The 19085-nt window shown below is 32.2% G+C and overlaps 1 protein-coding gene across 1 annotated transcript; it reads right to left on the bottom strand.

The window, feature by feature from the left end:
- Positions 1-144: 144 nt before the first annotated feature.
- Positions 145-16971, bottom strand: CCNB3_1 (G2/mitotic-specific cyclin-B3). Its single transcript, XM_051208048.1, has 7 exons — positions 16662-16971; positions 12310-12655; positions 10642-11126; positions 8606-8725; positions 6403-6615; positions 4131-4256; positions 145-972 (listed from the first exon to the last, which is right to left on the bottom strand). The coding sequence occupies exons 1-7, from the start codon at positions 16869-16871 to the stop codon at positions 619-621; spliced, it is 1854 nt and encodes a 617-aa protein (XP_051063997.1). The 5' UTR covers positions 16872-16971; the 3' UTR covers positions 145-618.
- Positions 16972-19085: the final 2114 nt, after the last annotated feature.

Raw genomic sequence — 19085 nt, 5'->3', positions numbered from 1 at the left:
ACTGAGTATGACTACAAATTATTCGCTAAATAACAAATGATAACCAATTTCATGATAAGTGATGCATCTTCAACTCTTTGAAACAGCATGAGTTTCCATAGATTCCTAGTTATGAATGCTTGCAAGTGGCAACAAGCCTGTGGGGTGATTATAGGGTCTTGACAACAGACTAAATACTTAACGTCTAAAAATAATGATGATTGGTTTTGTATCGCTCTGAAACATTCCTCAATCCAGAGACTCAATACATTACATATCACCTAAGGATGATACTAGTTGACACTCAGTAATCAACCGATATACACCAATGTTTACCAAGTGGTTATTTGATTGTATAATGTAGTTTCCGCTCACCGAGATCTGTTAACTTGTATGCATAATAATTAGAACAAATCAGTATCACCCTATTGCTATTTAGTCAACAAGTGACTGTTCACTCATTCTTCGTTTCGAACAGATAGTGACGCGTGAATAACATAAATAATTGAGACAAGCAGTATTGCTGCACCCCTTTTCTAAAACTTAATACATACGATTTTGTGGCTACTTATATGTATTTAAGAATAACCCTTTAGTGCTAAACGTACCGATTTCGAAATTTCTTTTTTGTGAAATTTTTTATTTGAATTTATTACTTACCTCGTAATTTCTGTTGTTTATATTGGAGATTGGTAAAGTTCGTACAATATTTTGCACATATATAAGTACCATTGGCAATAGATTGGTAACATCCTCATGTCCCATACTTAGGCCAAGTGCTTTTGGCCATGTTTCAAATGTTACTGATAAACCCAAACTGCCATTATTTTCAATCCGAATATCATCTGTTTCGCTTTTTCCATTTTCATACTCTAATCGTATAAGTTCACGTGCCAAGTAGACGCCAGCTGCGCATTTTACACTAGCTAAAGTACCTGCAGTTGATAGTTCAGTTAAGTTCAATTCGAAAAGATAACGACAAACTAATTCTATCTAAAAATTTTAGGAGAGAAGCAGAGAATAATTTTCAATCACCAATTGCCTATTATTATTATTATTATTATTATTATTATTATTATTATTATTATTATTATTATTATTATTATTATTATTATTATTATTATTATTATTATTATTATTATTATTATTATTATTATTATTATTATTATTATTATTATTATTATTATTATTATTATTATTATTATTATTATTATTATTATTATTATTATTATTATTATTATTATTATTATTATTATTATTATTATTATTATTATTATTATTATTATTATTATTATTATTATTATTATTATTATTATTATTATTATTATTATTATTATTATTATTATTATTATTATTATTATTATTATTATTATTATTATTATTATTATTATTATTATTATTATTATTATTATTATTATTATTATTATTATTATTATTATTATTATTATTATTATTATTATTATTATTATTATTATTATTATTATTATTATTATTATTATTATTATTATTATTATTATTATTATTATTATTATTATTATTATTATTATTATTATTATTATTATTATTATTATTATTATTATTATTATTATTATTATTATTATTATTATTATTATTATTATTATTATTATTATTATTATTATTATTATTATTATTATTATTATTATTATTATTATTATTATTATTATTATTATTATTATTATTATTATTATTATTATTATTATTATTATTATTATTATTATTATTATTATTATTATTATTATTATTATTATTATTATTATTATTATTATTATTATTATTATTATTATTATTATTATTATTATTATTATTATTATTATTATTATTATTATTATTATTATTATTATTATTATTATTATTATTATTATTATTATTATTATTATTATTATTATTATTATTATTATTATTATTAGGTCAGAATACAAAAATGCCTATACTTCTAAACTAATCTAATTGCAAGACACGGGTTTTTAAAATTTCAGTGCAACTTAGTAAACAGACTCATGTTAATATGTTCTATCACAAGAAGCACATTTTGCATTAGACCTACTCAAATTGTAGTAGAAGCGAAGTTCAAACAAGCAACCTAATAACTGATAACCCTGATGCATTAAACACTAAGCCATTGTAATCTTCCTGTCGTTCAAAGAATCATGTTTTCTTTCCTATGGAGACCAACTCGGATTCCTAAGATATCCTTGGTCAAAAGACTAGTTCAGTTTCGGGAGAATAACTATGTTAGTTGAAGTTGTGGCTAAGGATTGGTTATTATTCGGACCAAAATTTTGTTACGTTGTAAGTCACCAACTTTACATATACTTGTTTGGAACTCTGTCTTACTTATCTGTTAGTTCGATGAAATCACAGTATTTATTTTATCTCATTTATCCAACAACTAAACATGACAATCATTAGTTGAATTGACTGTTAGGTATAGCTCTGTGTTTTCTTGCCACTTTTATTGTTCCGCGTCAATAATTTACAGGTCTTAGTAAAAGCGAAATTTAACGAGTCTCTTTTAACAAATTAACTTTATCATTATTTCACTTAGTTTTATTTAATTATAATTGGATCTCGAAACATTATCATGCTCACCACAAGATACGTAGGTAACGTTGAAGCGTATGAGGTTTAAGGTTACATGTAGATGGAGAGTTTTAAACGGAGATGAGTCGATTATTATATACTCAAACTTTAACTCCAGCATAGAATTCATCACCAAAATCAAATGGAATTCCAACAGTATAGATCTTGGAAGAGCTGAAGATTGAAATACAAAACTGTCTTATCTAAATATCTATCCAAAAATTTTAAATTTCTGGTAAAATCGAGCGGTTTAATTGGCTCAAAATCAAGCTTCTTTTTGTTACATCAGTCAGTTAGTCACATGCAACACGAAACCCGGTTCATATATTCTTCGGTTCAAGTTGCCACACTACATTAGCATAGTGATGAAAAATTGTGAAAACGAACCCCAGAGTAGAAGAAGTAGTGGCAGTTTCAGCAGTAGTACAAAAAAGGGTACAGGTGAAAGTATAAAGAGATTTAGAGACTCTGGAAGTACAAAGAATGAATGTATTTGCACCATTGCAGAAGACTTTAATCCATGTCACCCAAAGTTTTCAGCCATTGATTATGATAATCACGTGGAACCCAACCAGATATTCTCCATCTGTTTGTCGATGACTTTCAAGAACTGATCCCTTGTTTTGGTTAGACCTCCCTAGCTCTGTTCCAGCTTACTGCTCTTATTACATTAGTATCTGCGCTCGTGTGTCAACCAAATTGTTAAACCACTCAAACGGGAAAATACAAACCCTTACAAGTAACCTTATACCCGTTGAACAAGTAGGTGGTTATTCCGACGTCGAATGTGAAAGGTCATGAGCCTTAATATGAACATAAACACTAGGATCCAGATACGTAAAGCTGACGAGCATCAGCGGATGAAACACGCATCTTGAATTTCACTGCTAGGCGTAATCTAACCAAGTGCCAGTATCGACGAAATCTGCTCAATATTAACTTATGTCAAATTAAGCTATTCTGTTCCAGTACTAACTCTTCCAAAAAAATTCTCTACAGTATCTAAATAAACGTTATCTTATTACATCATAGTTAACATCCTTATAATTAGTCATTATTATTCACTATTATTTAGAAAACCAGTAAGAAACAGGAAGGACTGGACATCTATTTCGTCCTAGTACGGAACTCATCAGCAGTGCACAGTTACCATCCCACAGCAAGGGGTCCGTACCCAAGACCTTCAGTTTCACGCACGTACACTTAGTCTCTAGAGCGTAGGGCCGGTGTACAATTGTATACATGTCTAACTGCTACCAATGCATAATATCGTTCAGTCACCTCCCAATGTATTGAATGGGCAGCTACTTTACACTCGGCATTTGTTGAACTCCGCTGGTTATGGCTTCTCACTAGAACTCCAGAATTATCTATCGAAATTAAACGCTAGAGAATACATGAATATTTACTATAAAGAGTTTACAGAGTTCTTTTACTTTTATATTCTGTATCATGGACCGATCATAGTTAACCTATCGTACGTAAAAATAACTTGATAAAGATACCGAATGTAATCAATTTTTTATTCCTGTATTTAAGATAAATCTTACCTTTGCCTTGCCAGTTAGAGTTAGATCATTACAAGCTGCAAAAGCACGATCTAAAAAGTGATGCGGTAAGGGTATATTGATATCAAAATCCAATGCTTCTAACATTTTAAATTCAAAATCTAGCACCTTTGTAAGTAGAAAAACAAAGTAAAGTAGAATGGTCAAACTAGATTCATTGTTTACATGTCGTACTGACTTTGGCTTAAGAGCTATTGAAGACCTGGAAGGGCCAGGCAAGTCGTTCGCCCTAATATGGCGTTATATACGTGGAGAATTCCATACTAGGCTGTCAGGAAAAAGTATCTGAAATATGTTTTACTTCTGCTGCTTCAATTTTAATGATCATTTATTATTCTGTGTTTTTTTTCGAATGTTAGAACACCAGATTCAGAAGCAGCCATGGGAGAGCTTAGATGAGAACCAGTTCCACCTACTAGGCATCTTGGAAACAATTTCTAACGTAAGTAATGACTAAGAGATATTGTGCTTATAAATACTGCTTCTGTGAGCTTTTTACAACTAATCCTTTATGGACTACTATCATAAGTCTCAACTTTTGTGCAGTGACTGAAAAACCTACTAGTCTAAACATGCAAATAAAATAAGAATGAAAGTTACCCTCGTAAATTGTTTAAAGTTTATTGATCTAACTGGAGTGATCAGACGGATGAATCGAAATGTTGATGAGATAGATTGTAATGTAGATGACAAGTCATTCAACTACAATTGAAGATACCTGAGAAGCTGGTTGGAACACGAAAATCGGTGAGGTAATTGACCACAGTTTTCAGCAATTCACAGTTAATTATTACTAACTATTGAAACTAAATGTAATACAAACTCTGAATCACATTATAATACACTCATTTTGAACTACATTTACTTGTCCTTGTAGAGATGAAAGTGATCACATGTTAGTAGGGTAGATTCTGTTGATTGAAGAGAACATCTTATGTAAACTATCTAAATGGGAGTGTTATTTTACCACTTTGTTGATAACACTACAAATTTGATATCCTAAAAACAACCTATCAAACATCAGTAGTCACACAGCATTATTATTTAAAACAATTAGTTCCTTTGATAAATTTCGATAATGATATTAGAAGACGAAGATTATCAGAACTATGTGATATATTAGCGCAATACATTTCGAACAATCTGGTCACACATATATTAGAAGACGAAGATTATCAGAACTATGTGATATATTAGCGCAATACATTTCGAACAATCTGGTCACACATATACTTGTTAAGAGCATTTATATATAAAAAATAAAAGGTCAACTAGACAGGAAACGGGGTAAGAGGAGATAAGCATAATGATAAGAGTAATAATAATAATAATGTGAACACAAAGCGAAACCTAATCACTCTGGATAATAAGTCAATATTACCAGGGTAGGTTTAAGGTAAGAACAAACTGTTTTTGAATACACAAAGGGGGTTTGAATTTTCGTATGGCTAAGGCTTCAATGAACCTTAGTATACGCCCTTTTACACTTTTATACAGCACTACAAAAGCTGAATTTAGATCAATCTTGTGACCTGTTTCAATTATATGTTTAGCAATAGAGGATTATGGATGTTTATCCTCTGCTCTTATTGGGTCGCTTGATTGTATTTGTTTCTGAAGCCATTTGGGTACATGTTCACTCACCCTAATGTTGAGATCACGATTACTCCTCCCTATGTATGTGTGACCACACACACATTTAAATTGGTAAACACAGTGGGATGTGACGCAATCGTTTCCATGTACTTTAGGTTTTGAATGAAGCATGCACCTTGTTCTTTCTTTGATGATGACCTTTGCTGCGCAATAGGTTTTATTGATGACTGATTTAAGTCGTTGTTTTAGTAAAAGGCTATTTGAATCACCTCTGAATGGTAAGGTGATGTAGACAGGCTTTTTCTCTACCGAGGCTACAGTAGGTCTCGCTGAACCATGGACTTTCCATCTATTTATGAATTTCAGAGGATAGCCATTTTCTATTAACGTTTTATTTAACAACTTAACATCATCATCAATGGCGTCATTGGTACAAATACGGTCGAGTCTGTTGAAAAGACACCTTATCAAACCACGTTTGTATAGCTCCATCTACACCCAGTTGAAAACCGGATAGGATCAATAACATTCATTCTATGTATGTGGATCAAACCTGAGTACACAAATCTGCACTTTCTGGGTAATTTGTATGATTATCCTTATTATTATACATCAAATAAGTAATAAAATACTTTAATCAAGTCAATTTAGTAGTTACCTGTTTAGAATTATACGAATCCTCAGTTAAATAACACAAAATTTTAGTTGCTGGAGGGAAGCGTTCAACGAATTTTACAGCAATAAATATTGCTGTAACACCAAGTAGCTGGTATTCTGACGGATATAAAGTTATTTGTCTCCAGGTATACTGATCAACTAGACTGACAGCTAGATGCAATGACTCTGTGCGCAACTTTAAATACTGTTGTACCTAGAATTGAAACAAAAGATAATGTATATGGGAATTTAAAGCATAAGTGATTAAATGGACAGGTAACAATTCTATCTTTTTTGTTCCATAGTACTGTTTAGATGTAAGCAATCAAATTCACATTGAGATCATTTAGCTAAGTGACTCAAACTGGGAGAATACTGTATATGAAGTCGAATGACTAGAATCCATTACTATAAAGATGTATTCTGATTGAAAAGATTTGGTATGCTTTGCTTGGATGTTCTTTTATTTATTTAAACATGTTAATCTGAACTAACTTCATTGACTGAGGGTAGAAAAACATTCGTTCAATAATCTGAGTAATCTATTTCTATGCTATTAACTTAATTAGATTTAATCATTTTCTACCCAATATGAAGTTGATGCAGTTCTGTGTTAATATTTTCGTTAACTTGTTGATGGTCACGCTACTTATGCTGACAGATATTAGTAGTATGTAACACCAATCGGAACTAGAATGCCTGACAGCACAAGATTGAATTGACGAGAACAGGAACGGAATTAGTAAGCAATTGTGATGACAACGGGAGTAGGAGAATCATGGAGCATGTAAAGGACAACTGAAGGAAGATGTGTGGATAATGTATTTAATGCATGATTTTCATTTTTTTTACTACGCTAGTGGGATTTTGCACAAAATAATCAATTGGCTTTCCTACCAAGTCATCGTTCATTTCATTCGGATTATTTAGGATTGTTCATCTCAGATTTTGAAACTTCACTAATTATACGTTACAACATAATAGCTTAGCATTATTTCTTCCTAAAATGAACCCATCAGTTGCATAAAGACTTCCACTATGTTTCTATGAATAGTATTCCTTATGGATACGGGAAGATAACTCACTTAAAGGTAAAGTTCCTGAAGTAATTTTTGTTAAATTTTTAATCTAAGTTACTGAGCACTATTCAATATCATAAATTGAATAGGACAGTTTTATTCACATTAATATAGGTGGTTCCTTTGAATGTGTTAGAGATACGTCTTATGACGGATTGTGACTTATGAAGTCAAAAATGTCATAAATGAAATAGTAACCTATAGATATTATTCTATAATGTTCACTCTGTTACTAATTAATTGAAGTCAGAAATAAGAACTTTCTGAATCTAACTCATTAGTCTTAAGATACTTTATTTAGTTACATTAGCTAAGGATGATTTCGTATAATCCTGCTTATGATTTTATAATTAATAGTGGTGGGATGTTCCAACTTATGGTAGAACACCTGATAAATACTTCCAAGTTTTCTATAGTCTTGTCTTTTGAGAGTAGTCCGCTATGTAAGTTGCAATTACTTCTATACATTTAAATTCATATTCAGCTTATTTTTTATGTTTGTGTGTATTTGCAAAAAACACAAGAATCGCAAGTAAAGGGACTAGGCTATAGTAAATATTCAAAAGTAAAATATACTGTAATGCCATGATTATAGTAATTTAATTAGTGACTCGTCCAGTACAATTCATCAGTTCAGTTTAACTACAATTGTGTTGTGGTAAACATCGTGTTGATGAAGCTTTTGAAATACATTATTGGCGTTAATAAAACCTAAAAGGTACAAGTTCTGTTCTAGACATTATTGTTATTCATAGAAAGATTTTAGATGGGAATAATATTTAAAATACTAAAAATATTTTATGCTACTTTGATCCCAAACTGGCATCACTTGAAAAACTACAAAAAAACTAGGGAGATTTGACGGCTGTTTCATTCATAATTTAGGACCTATGAACCCTATTCACAGGATAGTATAGGACCTTCAGCTCATGTAGGGACCACAATACTGTCCGACCTTTGGGTTGGAATTCAACTCTCCACACTTTCAAATCCAGTTATTTTGGATTTTAACACAATCCTGACTTTAAATTGCTTCCCAACTAGTGCTAATTCTGAATATAAATAATCCATCGATTAAACGAGATCTCTAAAAACGACCTTCATCTTATTAATGATTAAACTCACTCTTATCATCCAATCGCAGAGAGTTGCTCTTACAGTTTCTGTCAAACCATGTCGTCCCAAGAAATTCGCCTGATAATACGAAGCCGCTTTCAAATCTTGGATGAATAAGTAACGAAAAATCTGTGTGTCGGGCGAGTAGCCATGAAAAAAATGAGAAAAATAGTGATTATTTACTAAATACAGATCAATATGAAAGATAAAACACACAGTCCATTGTTCAATATCCAAAATACAGTTTTATATGTACAATGTTGACGCTGGATATACAATTACACATTGTGATACATGCATAAATAGCTTTTCTATCAAAAACCTAATATAAATTCATTTGCATTGGTTTTTGAATCTTTCGATTGATGTTTAAGACTATAATTAACCAGTATCTCTCGATATGTGTGCATCTGTGACTTGGTGGCAATAACAGGGTAACCTAAACAACATCATTTGCAGTCCTAAGCATCAATGGGATGGTTCAAATAACCAATACAAATAAATGAAAATTCAACCTTATCACAGACCCCAGTAGCTATTTGGACTTAGTAGTTAAATTGACAACTCGGTGGCGTTTGGAGCGAAAAGTACTGGGTTAAAGTTCCGGGGTGAACATCAACTCCGGGATGTGGGCGCATTCAGCTGACGAGTCCTGAATAAGACGAAACATGAATCCTTGATCTCACTCCTAGTCATCATTCAACTCTGCTTATCAGGTTGATCTAAGTTTAATTACACATTGGTTACATAAAATTTGTTCTATAAAAGATTTGTCACCCTCAGAGGAAATCGACTGGATTTGGAGTGATCCCAGGTTCTTCAAACGTTTTACAATTATGAAAGAAATAGATAAGTCATATTATTGAAGTCACTCTATTGGACTATCGTTTCCATTTATAATTCAGTCTTTTGATAAACGTTAGAAAGATGTGTATGTAACACAAAGACTGATGGCACATGAGAAATTAATTATCACAGATTTGATTGATACCATCAATCTAAAAAAACTACATAGTTTAACCAGAATTCCTGAACTTAAAAGTGTGTAGGATTTATTGTATTATCCTTATCTCAGATCACTTGTTACTACAGTATAGTGAAGATTATTTAAGCAAAACTGTAAAAAGCTACTACTTGCTGCTTGTCAAGAAATAGCGTTCCTTTCAAATAATTGAAAAATAGTAACCTTCATTGTGATGGTTTTTAGTGGCCCGTGGATCTGACTCTAATTAGATCGTATGAATGTACGTTATTACCTATCCTCGTATACAATTATCGACTTAAATCACGTTAGTCAGTAACGGAATTTAGATAAGTCAATTAACGAGAATGGCCTTTAAATACGTATATCTTGTATATTAAGTGAATGTAATAGAACACAGCAAAATAACGCGCAAGGTAGATGGCTGGTAAGCCAACTCCATTTCTAGTCAGGCGTTACGTAATATTTATAGGCAGACAGAATAAACTACAGATATGTGATGAGTCATGGGATATGATGTTTACACACATATACGCTCATGTAAAAACACTCAAGGATGATAAGCGAATAGATTGACAAGGTCAACACATATGACTCAAGTAGAATGAATAGATTAGTTTGTCCAAAAACTAGAATAAGACCCATTATAAGCTTAAAATAATGACTGACACTACAGCCTTTTTATTCAGTGGGATTTCAATCGGAAGTTGAAATTCAAATATTTTGTTCGTACAGTAACATCGATCATACTTGACTTTTCATGATAGCCCGAGTGTGTATCCGATTACATTAAAACTCCTTTAAGACACAAAAATATCAGACAAACAGTTAAACAAGTGCTTCTTTCGAGAATGAATCACTTTAGAGTTAAGTGTTAAACTACAATCTTCAAGGTCTTTGATAACTCCTTAAACAATGAAAAGATTGTGTAATTAACTCAAACTAATAGCTACAATTAAATTATATCGCTTGATCCATATGCATTCGTGTTTATTACAAAACGTTTTCTTACTGAACCTCAAAGAAACATTTAATTTAAATCTTAAAACAAAGACTAACTTACGCGTTCATGGTTTAAGTGAAATTCTCCCAAATGTTGTTCATCGGCTGCAGATCGTGGCAGTGAAATTACTGAACGATGACTATAGTATGGTTTTACTTTCTCGTTGGACCTATTGTTATTATTATCACAATAACATTCAGAAAGAATTTCATTTCCTGCTATTCCATTGTTAATCTCTTTTTCAAAAATTATTGGTAATTCATCAAAGAATAACGCTGTCATCATTTTGGTGCTTTCTAAAACAGACCATTTAATCAATCTTCTATCCTTTTTGCATATGTACAAATCACTTTCCTGACTAGTACTTATTCCTGTAAATTGTTCGTCAACTATTTGATCATATGATTGACATTGGAAAACACATTCTTCACTTTTAATCTGAATTTGATTCCAATCCGTTATCTTATGTAGATTATTATCATCTAGAGTAAGCTTTCGAAAATGTATCAATCCTACTACTGAATCATCTATAGACTTGGATTTTTCTAAAGAATAATGTGAACGAAATGTAGAATGAGAGCGACCCATAATACACGAACAGTATTTATCATAGAATAATATCTAGTAAAAAATATTTGTGTTCAAGTGTCCATAATCATGATACACAACAGAAAATCTATTTCATCTTTACAATCTCCTGTATGTATGAGGAATAATACATACAAGTAAATTAATCGGTTTCATTTTCGTCTAGACTGAAAAGACAAGTAGTGTATTTTATAAAAGAACACCTTTTACAACTTTAGAAACTATCGCCACTATTTGATAATTCCTCTAACCTATTCTATTAATTTATTCAACCATGTATTCCTGAACTCGAACCACAACGATCAGTTAATTAGAAGTCAATTAAATAATCATTATAACTAGGTGAAATAATAGAACAATCATGTAATAACAAGTACAACGGTGTTTGTGAGAATCTTAGAATCTTCATGCTTTCAACTATGAAGTATTCTTAGCTAGATCAGTCTAGAGGTTGAGCGTTCGCTCTCAAAATTGTAAGTCATAGGTTTGACCCCTTATGGTGAGGCCGTGGATGCGCACCATTGAGTAGTCCCATTCTAGGATGGAAAAGCCATCCAGTGCTCCCCGGTATTTAGTGATGGCCAAAATAATATCAGCTCGTGATTTAAATCTTGCAATTGATTTTATATCGCATAAATTAAAAACAGGATCCCTGACCAATGATCTAATTTCAATACCTTGTAAGATACGTACTGATGGTGCAGCTGAGTAAAAATAAGATCGCATATCATTTGTCACTTGTTACGAAATAAATTTCATTCATTTTTTTGTTAGAACGACTGATCTGTAGGCTGAGATTGAGTTGACAACGATTAGGTATATTCACCGACAAAACGTGTGCCATATGAAAGATTGACTAAAATCACAAAACCCTGATAACTGAATGACCAAAAACAATTATTACATAATCTGAAATTCTGATTCTGCTTTGAGTCTGACTGGTCCATTACTACTGAGTCCCGATATAACTAATCTCTGATACTATCTATTTCCAAGGGGCTGTCATCCAGTTTGTGTTATGCACTGATGTAAATCATCTCCAAAAACTAGATAACTTCACATAAATGGCATAAATAAAAGAACAAAAATTATGTTACGAGTAATAAATTAATAACGAATTTCTCAAAAACATTTTATTACCCGACTTTAGTTTCTTCGTTTGTTCAACATTATTATTTTTGTTAGACTTTCTCAACTCCATCAAACCACGTGTTCTAATCGATTTAAAAGCACCAGTAGTACTACAGACAGTATTGCGTCGTAAACCAACATTCAAATTCTCTTTGCCAACTTTATTTGGATCCAAACAATTTTGATCATTTTTAGTAGATTGTTCATTTTCTTTGTTGTACTGTACACTATGATGGCGACCACTTATACGCCGATTTTTCGATCCAGTTAATAAAGTTAATCGGCCATTACCTTTTCTGTTAGATGGCATGGTTTCTGTGTCTGTGGATGATAACCCATCATGCTTTTTCTTAGGCTTTGAGAAGCAAACATTTCAAACAGAATGTAATAAGTGTGATAACGTAAAATAATGTAGACGTATAATTGTGAGTCAACAGAAAATATTAATTATTAATCTTCTTATTATCAAGCTTGTTAACCTGATCAGTATACAGTAGCGTATGCACAGAAGGAATATGTAATTCATCTTCAAAAATGTAATCTATGCAATGGGAAACTTAAAGAATTTTTTCTAAGAACATGATGGTTTGCATTCAGTAACTTATACTACTGGTGACGTTAAACAGATGTTCGTCTGTTCGTTAACATGCAACCTTATAGCATAGTCATTTCTTAATTCTGAATGGTAATATAACCACTTGTAGTTTTAGAAGTTAGATATTAACATTGTTGGATACCGGCTCAGTGGTCTAGTGGTTAAGCACTTGCGCGCTAGACTGATAGGTCATGGGTTGGAATCTCGCGAGGCGGGATTATGAATGCGCAATGCTGAGGATACTGCTGATCGATACGGTTGACAATTTATCTCAAAATTCAGTCTTATTATCTCCAAATTTAGTTCTGACGAGCATGATGGAAGACTTACAATATGCTTTGTCCAATTAGTGAAAAAAATCTTTAGAGGGAAAACTTGTTTTATATTTCACTATATGATAAATAAACCATACGAGAATGAACTACCAATTACAAAGTTTTTATTGACAAGTCCAATGGTTGAGTATTTTTAAATCATTCAATAAGGCTATTGTTTAAGACTATTTATGTAAGACCACAAGTTATGGCTGCTGATATGAATGAGTTTAGTTCTATACATGCCAATCTGTAAGTTTTATTGAACAGATAACTTTTCGATCAATAGTGAACAACTAAATCACTTTTCTATTCTAAAAATTGTTGTATCCAGACGAGAATTATGAATGGTAACTTTTGAGAACTATTTATGGACCAATAGGATACATATATTTTTATTGTATAATTATTAAATAGCTAAAATATGCATATTCATGTTCCTCTTATGAAAAGCTTTATTTTGACACATAGACTATTATTATACTACTTGATGTTCTTGAGTTATACCCAGCCTACTAAATCCAGTCTCCCATATTCACAACCAATTTTGTCTAGATCTTGTAAAAATGTTGTTTTCTATTTTATGGTACGATGTGGTCTGTTTGGTTTTGTATGTAAACTCAATATGCTTGAAATACATGATTCATATCATGTAGTTTTACATTGGTGTTCTGGACTTAACAGGCAGGGTCCGATAAAGACTCTAAACTGTTCGTACGGGTTTTGAGCGTTATTGGTTCGGTCGATAAATTACTGTTCTCTAATTGTCGGTATCATTACGTTAAATATAATAATAGGGCACAAGACCACAAGTTATAACAAAAATAATTTGCAAAACATTTATCAAGTCTATATAAAGTAGTAGCCTGTGAATACAAGTTCAGCTTTGTTAGGCAAAATGACATATGTTGTCTATTAAAATAGATCAATCCGAGCACGACGTTCAAAAGATCGGCTCTAAACAAAAATAACCAGCATTAGGGTTTTGGACCAAATTAGTTGAGTTAAAGAAATTTGTAGATTAAAGTAAATGGTGCCTAACTATGTGATTCGTTACAAAGTATATTAGACAATATAGCCATGAGCTTATAGTTAAAGGTATGCGTCTTTGGATGACATTTCTAAACAGATAAACGTTGAAAAAGATTTTTCTTTAAAATCTAAAGTCACTGATAGATTTTGTGTGTATCCATTTGAAGATCCAAATTGAAAAAGAAATACAAGCTGACAAAGGAACATTTAGTACGTGCACAATTTAAATGCCTCTTAAATGAACAAATATAAGTAAATGGTAGTGATGAATCTAAGGAGTGTTTTATAAAAAATAACCACCTTTAAAGTAGATGAATTCCTTACAAGGAAAAGTATTTAATCATCTTGGTCAACTAAGCTTAGACATTTTTCTTATGGAGTATCCTCCATATAACAGAGACTAAACATTTTAATTGTTATCAGAAGGGGTGTTTTGTGGATATTATAGTAATTTCAATAGTTGACACCATGAGTCAACTGAAGCTAGATCATCATGGAAAACCTGGAAGTACTGAGCAGTCGTTTGGTCCTGTTGTGGGTCTCCTCAGCAGTGTGCATTCACGACTTCGCCTCTCGAGATTCCAACCGAGGATCTATCCGGTTTGCACGCGAGCGCTTAACTTTTAGAAAACTGGACCGATTGGCATCCAACAGTGTTAACGTATAACTTCAACTAATTCACGTGGATGCGCACCGCGGAGGAGTCCCACAATAAGACGAAAAAGCTGTCTAGTGCTTCCACGTTTTCCATGGTGGTTTAGCTTCAACTGACTCATGATCTCAACTATTGAAATTTTAAATATTTTTCTACTATTTTATTTAAAACATATCCAACAAGATCAATTTAATACAAGCAAATCTTTCGATGAATCCTTAAGATTGTTGGTAGAATACTGAAAGTTTTGGGACTACTTGAAATTCATCAAAAAGGAAACTGAATTTCGGTACAAATTTCAGTGATTTGATATCGTTATGTATTATACCTAGAGCCTGGTATTCTGAATCATAATACCCTGATTATTTGGCTTCTTTAGTATGAGAACTCTGTCATTCTATTACTGAAATAAAAAGGGAGGTACTGGGAGGAATCATTAATTTATCATCCTTATAGAAAGTACGTTTTGTGACTTCAGTGATCAAACAGACCAAAGAAACTAGTTGGCGTGTATAACTTGAAGACTAGAAGTTTTTAGGGATGAATGTTTACGGGGAAAATGTTCTAAAAATATACTTCCTTTATATGACTGATCAATCACTGAGCAGTGGTGATAACGCCCGTGAATATGAAGCTAAGTGAAAAGGGATCAACGCCAATAGAGAGGAATAGTTCTTTCAAGATTATAGGTATATCTTGTTGATGAGTTTTAAATAGCACGAAACCCAGGACTGGGGTTTCTGTCAACTACCTCCAACCACCACCCTACATATACTCTCTTAGCTTCATTTATTCAAAGAAGATTGAAAGAAAGATGCAAAAATAAAGGGTGAGGAGGAGAAATTAGTTTTAATTGAAGAGGTTCGAAGACAATTAATTGTTCACTTTTTTAAACCATCCTCAGGTACTACAATTAAACTTTCGTTAGAAGGTTTGGCTTACGGAGCAGGGTTTTAAAATGACAAAATACAGAATTAAAAGTAAATACAACAGACGTCGATCGTCAGGATACCCGTTTTCTCACCTAGTACTTAGACTCATATTGTTGGTGTGTAAAATATAATACGACTGTTTATTCATCTACCTGACTAATCGAAATTAACTGATTAGTCATTTTTTTTAGTGTATTTATTTCAATAATATTTCCGATCAAAGCAGAGTACTGTCTTTCTATGTCCCCCTTGCATGAATGTAGTACGAAATACTAAGAAAGGAATTATCATTTACAATCGGTAGGTATTCATCTATGTATTTTATTTGGTGCAAGTGTATTCAGATACCATTATCATTAATTGTTGAGCAGCATCATGTACATTTAAATAAATACAATTTGAATCCCTGATAGATACGCCATAAATAAAACAGGAATTATATGTTGATTGTAATTTTATGAACCACCCAATGATAAATTAACGGAACTGTTCATCATAAAGAGATTAGTTGTTCTAACATATTGCTTGGCGAATTTTACTATCAAACATTTAGTCACAGGATCGAGTTCTTTATTACTTACAACAATTGAAGCAGTAAGTCACTCTTGTCATTCTTGAAAAAAAATAGATATCCTTATAATAGTTTAATAAATGAACAGTCTGTAATGAAAATGAAAAGTATAAGAGAGATTTTAAACTGCATACATTTTTAATATGAATTAGGCAAAGTTTAGAAAGATTAGTTTAATACTGAAATATACACATTAATGAATGAGCAAATAGTTAGTCAAAAGAAAAGACTATCCTAGACCGTGTAAACATAGATTACTTACAAATTCCCCAAAACTTCTTACGAAACGACAACCACCTGTTGAAGAAGACGATGATGATGATGATGGTGTTCGCTTGTCAATATATTTTAATCCACAAGATGATTTATGTAAAGTCTTTTTAAAAGTGAATTTATGTGTAACTATTGTTGGTGATCTATGTTTAAAACAATGTATCTCACAGAATTTTATATGCTTTAAACAAATTGACATTATTTATAAGTGCCATCAAAAACAAAAACAACAACAAAATTAGAAGGAACGATACTTGGTGTGATGTAAATGTTGTCACATTTACAAATTATAAATAAGAGACATATATCATTTTTAACATATTTTAATCTATTAAATCAATTAAGTTTCTTTTGTTAAAATGACAACTATAAAAGGTGCACATATACCCATTAATCCCTTTCCTATACCACTTGTTTTTCTGTGTATGAACATTATGTACACAATTAGTTTATTATCGTATAAATTAAACGAGTAATTTCATATCTCTATGACTCATAATTTAGGGCAATCATCATTGAATAGATCTCTTAGGTGCACGAAACTATTCAATAGAATAATCAGACAATCGGTTAGTTTACCTTAACAAGTGCATTCTGTTGAGCTACACATGTAAATAATCAATTCAGTATTATTATTATTATTACTATTAAAACTTATTGCTATTATTGTTATTAAAACATATTGATAGATGTCACTCCTTTGTATTCTACCGATTATTATACCCTATAAGTTATTTGATTTCAACTCAAATTATATCTGTGTCCGATTACACAGGTAGGTGATCTATTAAAGCAAATCATGATTATCAGTATAGGGGTTGTGGAGATTGTTAAGTTTTTGATTGAGATCATGAGCCGGTTGATGTTAGACCACCGTTGGGAACCTGGAAGCACTGGACGGCCGTTTCGTCCTAGTATGGGACTCCCCAGCAGTGTGCATCCATGATCCCGCTCCCCGCGAGATTCGAAGCCGTGACCAGTGGAGCTAATCCGTGTCGGGTAGAGACAAGTATCTACCTCAGTACAATGGAAGTTGGTCGCGCAATTTCGTGGATTGGTTGATGTTAGACACTAACACCATTGGATGCCGGCTCAGTTGTCTAGTTGGTTAAGCGCCTGACGCGAGACTGATAGGTCCTGGGTTCGAATCTCGCGGGGGCGGGATCGTGGATGTGCACTGCTGAGGAGTCCCATACTAGGACGAAATGGCCATCCATTGCTTCCAGGTTTCCCATAGTGGTTTAGCTTCAATTGACTCATGATTTCAATCTGTGAAATTTGTATATATATTGATGCAAAGCTTTACATTGCCTAGATTCTATTGATTTTTTCTCATATAGTTCACAAGTCAACTTATGTAACATTACCAATTATAATGGGAAATAATGAAATTGTGAATAACTTTCATCGTGAAGTGAGTTCTATTCATAGACATATAAACGGGTGAACTGATATGCTTAATTACATCAACAGAAATCGATTAACTACGAAGATAAAAAAAATTATCTCCACAATAGCTTGTTGATAAACAAACCCCTTATCTCCAATTCAAATAGATCAATATTGAGAAGAAAAAGTTTATTTTGTCATTGTATAATAAAAGTAATACATTTTGAAAGCAAAATAATGCAGATTATTTATTTATTTGAACACATAAATATTGGTACATAGAGGCACTGAATAGATATACGCCATACAATTCACTTGATTTGTAATTGACCTGTGTTACTGCCTGGATGCTTAGACCAAGGCAGGTGGTTTTCTTAGGGGATGACACTCGGGACCATCGACCTAGAGGTCTAATCCACAAGGCAGTGGAGCAACGTCAAGAGATTCAGTCATGTTGTAGCCGGTGACTAATGATAAGGTTGATACGCCATTTGATTCATTAGGATCCTAGAGCTCATGTGCACTATTGGTTTGGAATCAGGGTTTTCCAACTGCCTTAAGTGGATCCTCCATATCCACCGACCTGATTAAAGTACCGGACATTCGCTTTTCGTCCTCTCAACTTCGTAAACAACACCCCCCTTCCCATGAGAGGGCAGGGAGTAGGACTTCCCTGGCAGTGGTTGTATGCACGTAGCCATGTGAGAGCATTTCGAGAGGGAAAGCGAACTATTCACACTCTCGGCCGTACCAGGGCATTTGGGGGCAAATAATTCAGAATGTACATGTAATGCGAATTCTTTACGAAATATACTTCATTCACTATGATTTATCTCGAAATCATGACGCTAAGGATATTTCGAATAATAGGAACACTTAGGTCGTTCAAGTTACCTAGAATATTGCTGATTTCATTCACACGATAACATCATTTTGTTGATATTTAAGAGAGTTTGCAGTGAAAAAAGTGTAAAAACTATGAGAACCTATTAATGAAATTATTTATACACAATAAAAGATAAAC

Source organism: Schistosoma haematobium, assembly GCF_000699445.3.
Source record: "Schistosoma haematobium chromosome Unknown HiC_scaffold_360, whole genome shotgun sequence".
NCBI lineage: Eukaryota > Metazoa > Platyhelminthes > Trematoda > Strigeidida > Schistosomatidae > Schistosoma > Schistosoma haematobium.
This window is presented reverse-complemented; position numbering and strand designations above follow the sequence as displayed.